Source organism: Diabrotica virgifera, chromosome 4 (assembly GCF_917563875.1).
Source record: "Diabrotica virgifera virgifera chromosome 4, PGI_DIABVI_V3a".
Taxonomy (NCBI): Eukaryota; Metazoa; Arthropoda; class Insecta; order Coleoptera; family Chrysomelidae; genus Diabrotica; species Diabrotica virgifera.
The window spans coordinates 201230239-201244724 of record NC_065446.1 but is presented as its reverse complement, the minus strand read 5'-3'; the positions used below and the strand labels follow the sequence as shown (position 1 = coordinate 201244724).

General features: G+C 31.1%; 1 protein-coding gene across 1 annotated transcript; it reads left to right on the top strand.

The window, feature by feature from the left end:
• The first annotated feature begins 1082 nt into the window (after nt 1–1082).
• Nucleotides 1083–11862, top strand: LOC126884069 (39S ribosomal protein L43, mitochondrial). Its single transcript, XM_050649856.1, has 3 exons — nt 1083–1324; nt 5255–5361; nt 11478–11862. Exons 1-3 carry the CDS (start codon nt 1188–1190, stop codon nt 11792–11794), a joined length of 561 nt encoding a protein of 186 aa, XP_050505813.1. The 5' UTR covers nt 1083–1187; the 3' UTR covers nt 11795–11862.
• Nucleotides 11863–14486: the final 2624 nt, after the last annotated feature.

Below are 14486 nucleotides of genomic sequence, written 5' to 3'. Positions count from 1 at the left end.
TCGGTTATAAAGTCGGTGGAGCAATACATTTAGTATGTATAGAACCGCCTCATTTACCTCTATTCATCATTCAAGTATTTCCGTTTCCCAATTAAACACCCTGTATACTACTTCATCTTGATTGTGGCCCGCAAGCTGTGACATGGGTCTATTGAATAAAAAGAAGTATTTGCTTTTACTTCCTCGTATTTAAGTATTTACTTAATAGTAATTAAATAAAGCATTAAAGAAATGACTTTAATCAATTACTATTAAGTAAATACTTGTGTAAAAGCAAATATACTTCTTTTTATTCAATAGACCCAATAGCTACATGTGGCCCATGAAAGAAAAAGGTTGAGTATCGCTGCACTAGACATTAAATAAAGTAAAACATATAAACTTACAACTTACCTCAGTTTCAAATGTATCTGTTGGCTGTTTAGCGTATTTTATTCACACACACAACAGTATATGTTCATATTAGACGCGTCGCGATAGTTCGAAAAACTCATTTTCTTTCCGAAATCACAAATTTATAAACTATTTAGTAAAACAAAATTCACGTTAAAGATATTAACAGAGATATAAACAGAGATATAAGTACTACATAATAATTTTTTGTGAATTTTACTATTCCCTGTTTTTTTCAAACAAAAAAATGTATGCCCTCTTTCCTCCACCTGTCGGAAAATGGACGCATTACTAATGACAGATTGAAATGTCTGTGGTAGTCTGATTTCTCTGGTGGTAGTTTAAAATAAAAAAATACAGGAAATTCGAAAATACAGAACTATAAAAACCAAATCACTAAAAAGATATATTTTAAAACCATTAAATTTGTAATTTCTAAATGAATGATAATATGAATATTCTGAATTATTCTTTCCAATTTTACAATTTATCATTGATATTAAAAAAATATATTTATATTTTAAACAATTAAAAACAATTAGGAAACAATATGACTTGTACAACTATTACATATTTTATATCATAAAAATATTGATACAAATTTTATACATTTTTATTTTTAAAGAGGTAATGATAAAACATAAAAAATTATAGAATTTTAAGAGATGGATATTTGAATATTTGAACTAAGTTATGACATCACGAAAAAGAAGAATTAGGTTATAGCAAATTTAAATGTTGCTTCAGTGTAATCTTTAAACTTTTAAACAAACTCACACAATAATTAATTGAAAATGTCACACAGAAATATATTTCTTAAACCAGGATTTATAAATGTACCTCTTCAAAACGGTATTGGTCGTTATATTGGACAGTTGCAAAGAATTGTATTAAAATTTTGCAAAAATAATGGATCCAGTCGTGGAATGAGGTAAAAATGTCCTTAATAATGGCTTAATTGTTATGTTAAAACCCCTACTGATTAATTGTATTGTAAATTATCGTTGTTGCAGTATATTTCATTTATTTGAGATGTAAAAATGCCAAAACAAATACAGTAGACTCGCGATTATCCGAGCCTCGGTTATCCGAGCCCCTCGGTTAACCGAGGCAAAAGTCATAACTGGTTAGTTACAACTTTCAACCTTGGCGCAACATCGCCGTTTCAAAAAGAGGAATGAAGCTTACGCAAAAATCAATCAAAGACTTTTTAAAACAGTAATATTGATAACGTAAATGTTTTTATCTTTTATAGACAGTACTGTATTAGTTTTGTAATTAAAATATCCACAGTTATGGCTATTTACGTGTTTTTCTATCAACATAAACAATCTCAGTGTTAACCGAGTTTTTTCGTATCCGAGGTAGTCATGGTCCCAGTTACATCGGATAATCGCGAGTCTACTGTATATTGGATCAAATAGAGAATTCTCTAGTATCACCATAATCATCTTGCTGTCAGAGATGCTAATGATACTATTTACACAATATACCCTATATTTCATAATAATTTTTATTAAAAAATATGTTCATTAATAGATTTTGATCCCTCAATCTAGCTCTTTAACAGGTTGATGGACAGAACATCTAATTTCCATTGATGTAATGTGACACAACATCTATAGACGACATTTTTAAAATAACAAGTTGTGGACAAAAGATCAGTGTCAACAAATGTCACATTACATCTGCAGATGCATATGAAATGTGACATGGCGTTCATGGTTATCGTCCACATGTTTACATGTGCACATGTTCACATGTTTAAAAAAACTCATTATTTCCATAAAGCCCTAAAAGAAATTCAGCAATTTCCTTATTCCACTTTGCAAAATACATACAGTATCACACTTGCTTATACCTTTGACGCACTGTCCATCAATGTGTTAAAAATATCTGTATTTCCCATGATCACTGGTTGCAAATATTCAATACTTTTAACTACATTAACCTTCCGCGACTAACATAGTTTTTCTGAACATTAAAGCTAACATTGGTGTCATAGACCAACATAAAAAAAATGTTTCCATTGACACACTCTCAAGCGTTGGATTGTGTTTACTCCTTGAAGGAGTGAAATTAGACAAGAATAATACCTATTAAACATTAGCAAAACACCAAAGAAAATAAAAACAATTACATAACATCTCATTTTTTTGTGAAACAAAAGCTCAATATTTCTATTACTGTTTTCTTGGACCGAGCTTCACCTTTTACTCCTGGAAATTGGGTTTCTAAATTATCAGCACTTGTTCACACATTCTCTCGATATTTTTTCCATCGATAACATTTAGCCCAATAAAACAAGGTTCACGGGTCGTTCCCCTATCTGCTAATATAGATGTAAAGTCAGCGTCAGACATAATAAATGTATCTCTATTTCGCATCACTATTCTCATTTTGAACTTCAAAGTGGTTGCCATCTAGTCTTGAATCACTATCCTCTACTACATCAAATGAAACTGCGTCAAGTAGTCATCCAATTCTCTCTTGTTCAACTTTATAACTGCATGTAGCCATTTTCTGATAGAAAACTGTGAAATGAAACAACAAAAAAATAAATGAAAGAGCACCACAAGAAACCCATATAACGATTAAAAATGTAGAAACACTTTGTATTTATAAATAAAATCTTACCCTTTTATTCAGACCGATTTAATAACACCAAAACTAACATCGGTCTCTGAGACAAAATTTGCTGATAATTGCATAATCACTTAACACTGAAGACTCAAACCAACACTAAAAACAGGCACCTGAATCAGGCAGCTACTGATGGCGATGAAGATACATAACAAATGATTTGGATATAATCGTAAAAATTGTAAGTTGTACCTCTCATAGACCGAATGTTAGTCACGGAAGGTTAACTGTGTTGTCTGCATACACAAACATGTATACAACTGTGCCATCTTCTTAAATTAGGCAAGACTTGGTTGTCTCTGGCACTTGTTCATAAGACCTTTATACCATACCTTGTTTTTTTCTTAAACTCTAAAAATCCTTTGGCCCCAACAAAGTTCTGTTCTGGTTCAAACGTCAGTTGACCAGTGAATTTCTTCATCACATCACAGCACATTACAATGGCATAGTATGTGTATGGCAGTTTCTTCTTCCATTTCACACTTTCTACACTATGGTTGTTTCACCTTACCTAGTTTGTATAGGTGATTTGTTAGACAGTAATGCCCAGTCACCATTTCAGTAACCGTTTTGATCTCTCGCTTGAGTGGCTCTTTATTTCTTTTGATGACTCCTTGTCATGGACTTCTGAACTTCATTTTTTGCGCTGTAGTCGTTTTAGTTATGCCACAGAAAGGTTATGTGCCTACAAAGGTTTGTCTTGAGCAATGTGTTGCCAACAGATCTGTTCCCATGCACCCCTTCCTGACCTGGCACCCATATTAAAGACACTACATTGTCTTCTGTCATGTTGTTGAGGAGATCTTTGCAGTTCCTCACTAGTTTTGATTTGGTGAGTTCATCATAAAAATTAATTCCTCAAGTGTAGTCCCAGTAGTGTTTGTCTGGCTATCTGATAGCCCTGTAATACCTTTAACAAAGCAGTTCCTATACTATTCAAGGCTCTTGTTATATTTATGAGCTCTTGTCTTTGTAGAGTGGTGAGAGATCTCACACAAGATTGCAAAACTTTTTAAACCCTAGTCATAGTAATGAACCATAAGTAACTGTTGATAGCTTTACTGATGAGTATAACCAAAGAATATATACTCTCCTAGAAGAAGAGTTTAAATGGAACAGATGGTCACGTTTATTTGTCCCTTAAAAATACTGTAGTAGTCATTGCCAGGCCACATGCACCTACTCAGTAGGTGTACAAAATCCTATGCTGAAACGTTACAGGGCAGTACCCTTCTATAAGGTCTATATTCTTTGGTATAACCAACAGATTGCCTTTGGTTTCAACCCCCAGGTTTTACCTATAACTTGTCTGCAGTTCCAGAAGAGTAGCTTAGCCCTTTTGGTTATATTGCTAAAATGTGAGTGCTCCAATTGAGTTTGGAATCGAGGGTTACCCCTAGATACTTAACCTCATTGGTTTCTTTCACTCAGTCCAGTAAGCTTCCTCTTATTAGTGAAGGCTACCAATGTATTTTTGGAAGGGTTCATGGAGAGGTTCTTTTTCAGACACCAGTACTCTATGCAATGAAGCGCATATCACATCTGATTCCCAGCAGTACTGGGAAATTTTCCCCTAGTCAGTATTACAATGTCGTCTGCAAAATTTTGGACCCAGATTTTTTGGGCGCTTAGCGCCAATAAATCAGGTCATCTACAACTATATTCCAAGTGTGCCATACTCTCTGCCTTACTGTTGTAGGGTAAAAAACAATATATCTGGTTTTCATGTCTAATTACAAAGTTTGGATTATTATGATTACGGAGACAAAGGATTAAATGTTCAAGTTATGAAAACAGGAAAATAAATAAAAAATGCTGAAAAGATTTTTTTAATGAAATTAAAAGAATGAAATTTTTTTTTTGGCTTAGACTTACCGTCATACTGCCAGAGAATGAAATTAATTGAACAACTTTCATTCAGTCTAATGAAAATTGGCTTAGCTCAGCTGGTAAAGGAGGTCTCTTCTTTTTAAGGTACCATCTTCTTTCTAAGGTTGTCCTATGTTTCTGTCTGCTGTATATGAAAGTAGAATATTCAGTACCATGTTAAATCTGATATGTTGAGTTCTTCGTTTTCCTACACTGTATAACTGCACATGATGTTCAGATGTACTACAGCATGATACAATTGTTATCTTAGTCAGATCAAAAGTAAAATTAGTCATAGTTGGTATTAAGTATTAATAAGATACTTTTAATTTATGATAACCTGTTTTAGAGAATATATCGAGTCAGACCTAGTGAACTTTGCTCAGAATAATCCTGGAGTTGTAGTATATCTGAAACCAAGAAGACATCGTACTGCTATTATAAAAGCAGAATATTGTAAGTATTAATGATGAATTGCTTCAAAACTAGTTACTTCCACTAAGTATTTTTATAAGAAAAATCGCAAAAAATATATAATATGGAATCTCATAACTTGCATTTAAATTAAAAATAAATGCATCAGGAGCTTGTTGCAAATTGTCATTAAATGTTTAATTTTATAATTATTCTTTTACAAGCATTCATGTCACTCATTGCACAACTGGTTCATTAGGAACTGATATATCTTGCATTTATTCAACTCTGCATGATAGTTACTGCTTTTAATCAACTACTTTTCTGTTTAGCATAGGTTTATGTAGACTGGATTTAATATACTTAATCTTATCCCCAATAACCTCTTAAAAATAGGAATGTTTAAACTTGTTAATTAGATAGACCCTTATATTATTATAACGATAGTATTATTATGAAAATTATTAAGGTATTATTACAATATGGTGTGCAAGCTCAACATTTATGTTGATTCTTGTCAGATAAACTACTTTATTAGAAAGTTTGTACCTGTTGATTTACGGTTTTCTTACTTTTTCTCTGCAATTTTCTTGGCCAAACTTCTTTCTTATTCTATGATAAAGTTTTACATTATATTTAAATAATAATAATAACGTAAGTGCCCAAATGATACCAATTATCTTCTCTATTACTGGAGGCATTCTGAAGAAACTTAAGACATCAAATAGTTGAGTCTTAGTGAAAATATAAAAAACTGTATTGTTAGAGACTTCTATGCGCATACGAAAATTTTTGGGAGATAATCCATCATACCAGGTCATCTAGGGCCGGATAACATGGAAAGAGTCTCCCTAAAGCTAAATTCTTTGATACCGTCTCTATCTGGAATGGCAATATCTTCGAGACAAGTGAAAGCTATGTGTAGTAAATGTCTTCTTCTTTTTCTTTTATATAGGCAGTACTGCCTGTTTTTCTTCAACGTTGCCTTTCGTTCTGTCCCTAAATTGTTATTCCATCTTTTCCTTGGGCGTTCTATACTTCTTCTGCCTAACGGTGACTTGTCCCTGGCTATTCTTACTATCTTTGATTGAGACATCCTGCTTATGTGTTGATTCCACTCTTCTTTTCTGTTCTTTACCCAGGTATTTATTGTCTACCCCACATATGCGTCTGTTTTCCTCACTTCTTACCCTGTCCTATAGTCCTTTTTCAGAAATCCTTGTTAAGATCTTCATTTCGTTGGTCTCCAGATGTCTTTGTGTTTTGCTTGTATCTGGTCTTGTTTCGACCGTGTAAGTCATAACTGGCCTAATAACTGACATATACATTCGGGCCTTTGTTTCCAGTCTTAGGTGTTTGTTTGTCTAAATTGTGTCGTTTAGGCATTCGGCCGTTCTACTGGCTTTAATTATTTGGTCTTTTACCTCGTCATCGATATTGTTGTCGGCTGATAGATTAATTCCCAGGTATTAGGTCAGGAACTGAAGCTTTTCACCTCGCAATTTTTACAGAATAAATCGATTTGCTTGAAAATTTTAGAATAAGTAGTGGATGGTCCAAGGATCAAAATCTATATGATGCGGAAAGGCGCTTTTACCATGGGGGTGGTTGCCATCCCATCTCGGGGGTGGAAATTTTTTATTATATTTTGACCGCAAAAGTTGATAAAAACATCCATTCTAAGCAAAAAATGTCCTATACATTTTTTTAATAAAATTAATAGTTTTCGATTTGTTCGCTACCGAAAGTGTTAGTTCTGTATAGAAAAATCAATGTTTTTTGATATACTTACTCATTTACGATTCACTCAATTTTTGCCGTAGAAAAAATTTTTTCAAACCAAGTTCTTGGGAATTAAATAACCTACAATTTCATATTTAAACATTTTTTCGTATCTCTGATACAAATCTTTCTATTCTGAAGAAAATGTCCTTTTTTACCAAACTACAAAAATTCGTTATTCGCTTTTAACTTCAGTTTTTTTAAAAAACGAATCATTCTAAGCCAGCCAAACTTCTAGAATCTATTAATAATACATAAATAAATAAGAATGAATAAGGACAATGACTAAAAACACTGCTAACTTACATTATTATGCTTCAAACTGGATTTCTCCTTTTTTTTCAAAAAATATATTGATTTTTTAACCGTAACTTTTTTATTTTTAATCGCAGGAAGTTTGGTAAAAAATAATTTTCTAATTTTTGCAAGATCTATAAGTTTATTAGTACTAAATCTTTTCAAAATCCTCAGTCGCAAAAAGAGGTGACTTTGAAAGGGTTAGTAAAGGTGGGTTTTGCATGTTATTACAAGTTTTAATTATTATCAATAGCTCACTCAATTTTTGCCGTAAAAAAATTTTTGCAAACCAGGTTCTTGGGAATTAAATCAGCTACAATTTCATATATAAACATTTTTTCGTATCTCTGATGCTAATCTTGCTCTTCTGAAGAAAAGGCCATTTTTTTTTCAAACTACAAAAATTCGTTATTAATTTTAACTCCATTTTTTTTAAACTAATCATTCTAAGCCGGTCAAACTTTTAGAACCTTTTAATAATACATAATTAAAAAAGACCAAATAAGATCAATGACTAATTTTAATTAGGGTGGTGATTAGGGTGTTGCTTGCGATCACTTTTTCGCTGAAAAAAATAGGGAGTGACATTCTTTTCATTATAAGTCACTTAATTTTTGAGCTAGAGACTTTTTTTTTATTTCTGGCGATAGATATTTTTATGTGCTTTAATTTAGTTTAAAAAAGTTGTCCTCGAAAACTGCATAGTTTTCCCGTCTTTTGACTTTGAAACTACAATATTTGGCATTTGACGAAGAAGAGCCAACATATAATACAGTATAGCTCGATTACTATTCGTCTTAAAGAAAATTTAAAAAAACGGTTTTGTTTATTTTTCAAAAGGTACATTTTTGTTAAGTAAAGTTGTTTTGATAAAACGAAAACTTTCGGAGTTATTAGCAGAAAACTTATTAAAAATATTGATTTTTTCGATATAAAACTAATACTTTCGAATGCGAATAAATCGAAAACTATAAATTTTATCAAAAAAATGTATGGGACGTTTTTTGCTAAGAATGAACGTTTTTACCAACTTTTGTGATTGAAATATAAGAAAAAATTTGCACCCTCGAGATGGGGTGGTGACCACCCCCATAGTAAAAGCGCCTTTTGGCATGATATAGATTTTGATCCCTGCACTAACCACTACTTATTCTCAAATTTTCAAGCAAATCGATTCATTCTGTAAAAATTGTGAGGTTTTTTTCTATTTTAAGCTTCATTACTTGAACTATATTTGAAAGTCATTATTACTTGTTGTGTAATTTGATTGTCTTACTTCAATTTGCATCTTATTGGTTCTTTGGCTATTACTAAGTTTTGGTTTTTTGGGCTGACATTTTCATATTCATTTCTTTTTCGTTAATGTTGAATTCGTGTAGTAATATTTGTAGGTCGTCTTCGCACTCTGCTACTAACACGGTGTCATCACCGTAACAGAGTATTTTTATCTCTCTCTCGTCCATTTTGTACCCTCTTTTTTCTTCACTTGTTTTATTATTGCGTCCAACATTATGTTAAACAGTAGAGAGCTTAGTGAATCTTCTTGCTTGATTTCTGTGTTTGCTTCTATGGGTTCTGTTATTATTGCATTGACTTTCATTTCTATTTCTTACATATAGGTATGTTTTCTATCAGTTTTATGATATCCAGTGGTAAATTTTTGTAAACTTTTAATTGTATTCTATCAAACGCTTTCTCTAGGTCTATGAAAGAGAAAAAGGCTGGCTTGTTATCTTCTAATGATTTCTCCGCTATTTGCCTTATCACAAACACTGCATCCTTGCATGATCTTCCATTTCTAAATCCTTGTTGTTCATCCGGTATGTATATTTATGCACGCCAATATTTTCTTCATCGGTATTTTTGTTGTGAGTTTCACTATGGTGCTCAGTAAATTTATCACTCTATAGTTATAGGGTCTACCCTATCACCTTTCTTAAATAACGCTCTCATTTGAGTGGTTCTCAATTCTTCTGGAATTCTTCCTGTATTTATTATTTTACTTATCAGGATATTCAGTTCTTTGTGAAGTCTCTCTCCACCGTATCTTCCTGTATCTCTTCCTGTATTTATTATTTTACGTATCAGGATATTCAGTTCTTTGTGAAGTCTCTCTCCACCGTATTTGAAAAGTTCATTAGCTATTCCATCTTTCCCCGATGCTTTTCGATTTTTCATCTTTTTTAAGGCGTTCGTTATATCTTACTCTTTAATTTCTGTTTGCTCATCCGATTCTAATCCTGGTGTTTCCAGTTCTTCGCGATTAGCTGTTTGATACAGATTTTTAAGTAATTGTCCATGTATTTGTATCACTATGTTTTACTTCTATCAATTCCTTCATCTCTGCTCTTTGACCTCGTATAATTTTCCACATTTCCTTTTGCATCCCATAGAAGTCGTGCTCCATCACTTTTGAAAATGCTTCCCAATGTTCTGTTTTCTTCCTTCTTACTATTTAGTTTAATTCATTTCGTAGTCTTTTATATTCTTCATTTTATTTTTATTTCTTCACTGAACCATGGTGTTCTCCTTTTCTTTGGTATATGTTTACTTATTTTACGTTCTCCAAGTGCTTCCGTTGCTGCCATTTTGATATTATCTCTAATCTTCCTCCAACTTTCTTCTATGTCTTCATCCGGTGTTATGTAGTTTTCATTCAGTACTTCTTGCAGTCTTCTCTGGTATAGATCTCGTGTTGACAAGTCTCGTAGCTATTCCACCTTTATTCTTATCTTACATTCAATAGGGTCTTCTTTTCTGTTTCTTTGTAGCTGTATTCTGATTTTTCCAAGTACTAGGTTGTGATCGCTTCCAATATTAGCTGCGCTTAAAAATCTTATGTCTAGTACTTGAGAGTGGTGGATGTTTCTGTTTGTCAATATATAATCAATAACGGATCTGTGTCCTCTTGTGTTTTGGAATGTATATTTTTGTTGATCTTTGAGTCTGAAGAACGTATTGTTTATTCGAAATTCGTTCTGAGAGCAAAAGTTCTTCAAAAAATAAGTAGTTCTCCATTTTCTTTTTTAATGTCTTCATTTGTAAATGTGAATAATCAATTCCTGAATGACCTTAGGATGCATTTTTGCATAGTCCTTTATACATTTTGCCTTCTGCTTATAAATTTAGTCTTTCATAGTCTACAAACTATGTGTTTTCTATATGTGTAGTAATGGCAAAAAAGTAATTTTTTTTATTCCGAACAAAACATTCATATTTCTTAAATACTTTCTACATTTCTTTTTTTTTTTTGTTCTTAAAACCCTAAATTCTTAATTTTTATCCATTCATTGTTTGAACACCCGTACAATAAATGACGTTTTCAACAGATATTATAATTATGGCTTATTGGAAAAACCTAAAGGCGGAAATACACCATTCTTTTCGGTTGAATAATGTGGATGATTAAATTACATTGTTCAATAAAATTGAATAGCATACATATACACGTTTCAATTCGGTTGATTATTGTGGATGATTCAATTTGTGCATTTTAGTCGAGAAATATCGAAGTCTTTTCGTCTTTCCATCTATGCACCATTATTAAATGAAATTATTACGTACTTCTTTAAATAAAATACGAAACTCACACAGCGCAAGTCAAAATGAAATAAACGGTTGAATCGACAATCGACAGTTGTACAACGAAGTTGAACAAAAGTAGAAATTTTCTCAACTTATTTCAATGTTCAATTTTGTTGAACGCTTTCATTGAATTGCAAAATGCATGATTCATTTTGGTTGAATCATCCACATTGTTCAACGGAACTGAATGGTGTATTTCCCCTTTAACGACTATATCGTTAACAACAAAATCTAAATACTGGCACTGACTTCTGTTTGCGGGTATTTTTTCAGGGTTGGCTGAACATAATATGTCCTTGTTTTACTAATTTTAAATTTGTTGTAGTCTAAATATTTTTAATTAGTGTTCCTTTTTTATTTTTTATGTCTATAGCAATGATTAGAAAGGATCAGTATTTTTATTTGTTAACATTGTACATTGAGCTGATTGTTTAGCAGTGATAGATTTATTTGTACTCCAGTAATGCATTTATACAAATATTTACATTTTTTAGTAAATGGTGAGGTTCAGTGGCTTAATTGTAGAAACTTTACAAGAGAAGAGATTACCAAATGGATTGAACATTTAAAAAGACAGCAAAAACTTCATGAAGGTACACGAATTAGGAAGTTATGGCACACTGAAAACCCTTCCATTCAAGGACCATGGACACCATTTACATTTAAAGATCCAAATTTAAATTTAGCCAAATATCCCAACGAAGAATTATCCCGAACAGAAAATATTGCTGTTAGTAGTCAAGATGAATTAGTTGAATTATTTAAAAAGCAGAAAATTGGAGAATTAGAAGCAGTTAAAGCTACCAATTAATGAGTTATTAAAGTTTTTTTTATTATTTAAGTTTCCTAGTATATTAGTAAATAAAAATTTTATCAAAACGTGTTTTTGGAGTTATTATCCTTTAATTATAGGTATGTTACTGTTTATCATAGAAGAGAGCTGCTTGGTAACATTTACTACAAAGGCCTTTTAAAGCCAACGAAAAACATACAGCGTGTCTACATAAGTTGGAAACATATGGAAAACTTTTTGAAGTTATACTTCTTTAGGCGCGATTGAGAGTAAAATTTCATAATTCTGCGCGCATGCGCACAGACAGTATGGTATAAACGTTATACGGGATCTGATTGGGTGTTAAAATCATCTGTCAATAATTGTTCAATGTGGAGATTTAACTCTATGTTTTGTTGTATTCTAATATTTCTTTCAATTCAAAATCAAAATAATTTGGTTAAATTCAGAACCGTCAAAAGTTTAATCCGTTTAGTTAGTTAATCTTCGCACATGATGACACATGGTCTCCGTGGGTAAAAGTTTAAGGTGAATGAATTTCAATACTAACTGCGCTAATAAGCGGGTTCCAACCCCCCAATGGAAACTTTTATTTTTTTTATTTATTTTATACATTTTATGATTGTAAATGTATTATATAATTTTTTTTTTCAGAAAATACGTATTTAGTTTAAATTTTTTCCTACATTGTTCAGAAATTATTTGTGGCATTTTTCAATGTGTTTGTTTGTGTGTGTTTTATTCTTTTATTATTTTAATTTTTGGCACTGTTTTAATAAAAATGTTTGAGAAGTAGTAAGTATTAAAATTAGTTTAATATTTAAATAAAATATAAATAAACTGTTTAAAGTATATTAATTTCGTTGAAATCATATAATAGAAGTATAACTTCTTACGTGCGTACAAAGTACACACACATTATTTTTTTATTATTAATTTTACGAAAAAAAGTTATTCTTCATAGAAAGTTCTGCATGATCTAAAACCTAAGATTCAATCATTAGATATCAAATTTTATCAATATTATACGAGGTATGTCAAAAAATATGAATTTCGTTCAAGGGTAAAGTACCTTTATTTCTCTGAATATCGAAAATTCTTATTAGGTATAGAAAGTTGTTTGGAATTAAAAACGAAGATCAAATATGCAATTATATTATGCTTCTGATTAAAAAAATAAATATTTTTTAAACTTTTCTCAAATTTATGGATACCTAACTTCGTTGTTATTTATTACACATAAGATTTATGTGTAATAATCTTTTATTATTACTTTTGCGAAAAAGAGGTATACTTTATAAAAATCTCTGTATGTCCTAAGCCCTAAGATGCAACCATCAGATATCACATTTTATTAATTTTATACGAGGTATGTCAAAAAATATGAATTTTGCTCAGGAGTAAAGTACATACCTTTATCTACTATATGTCATATGAATAAGTTTTTAGTTTGTGAAAACTGTCATTATAGATAGCAGTGCGTGAAATAACAATGTATTTTAAATAGGATTTACTTTTTTGCACTGTTTTTTGGCACACTTTCATATAATCAAATATGTATCCTTAACTTTCGCGTTGTCATGGTGATGACATGTGAGCAATACATTACAACAAAAGTTTTGACAGTTTTGTGGTTTGAAAGAAGTTAGAATTTTTAAATGTAAAAGTTCTAAAAGTTGTAGAATAGAAATGAATTCCAGTGACGAAGAGTTACAGTTTTTTTATTTGTTTATCGTAGATAAAATATTGTATGAAACTCTGCGTGAAGTACTTTTTGCGAACTTACGCGATGTATAGCACTCGCTCGTGCTCTAAACATCACGTGCGTTCGCAAAAAGCATACTTCACGAACTGTTTCATAAATAACTATTATTTTTCACAATATTGAAAATTTTTATTACAAAAAAGTTGTTTAGAATTAAAAACAATGTTTCAATATACAATTACATCCTTCTAATTGAAATATTGTGAAATATAAAGGTACATAACTCATGAGCGAAATTCATATTTTTGACACATGTCGTATAAAATTAAAAGAAGTTGATATATCATGGTTGTATTTAGAGATAGGTTAGTTTTTAGACCATGCAGAGCTTTTTATGAAGAATAACTTTTTTTAGTAAAATGAATCATAAAAGAATTATCATATTTGTAATAAATAAAAACGATGTTAAGTATTCATAAATTTGAGAAAAATTTGTAAAATATTTTTTTAACTAGAAGCATGTAATTGCATATTTGATCTTAGTTTTTAATTCCAAACAACTTTCAATAATAAGAATTTTCGATATTCAGAGAAATAAAGGTACTTTACCCTTGAACGAAATTCATATTTTTTGACGTATCTCGTATAATATTGATAAAATTTGACATCTAATGATTGAATCTTAGGTTTTAGAGCATGCAGAACTTTTTATGAAGAATAACTTTTTTTCGTAAAATTAATAATAAAAAAGTTTCCCATATGTTTCCAACTTAAGTAGACCTGTATATTGTGATACTAGCTGACTTGGCGAACTTCGTAGCGCCTAATTAGCTAGTGTGTCATAATTCAATGCCTAACTTAAAATTAACAGAACCAAAAAAAATACTTAAAAATATGTCCGAAAAAAGTTGAATGAATATATTTTTTGATAAACCATGACGTTTTTCCGACGCACAAATAATCTTCCATATGCAAAAGCTGTAGGTTTTGGAATGGCTGATTACT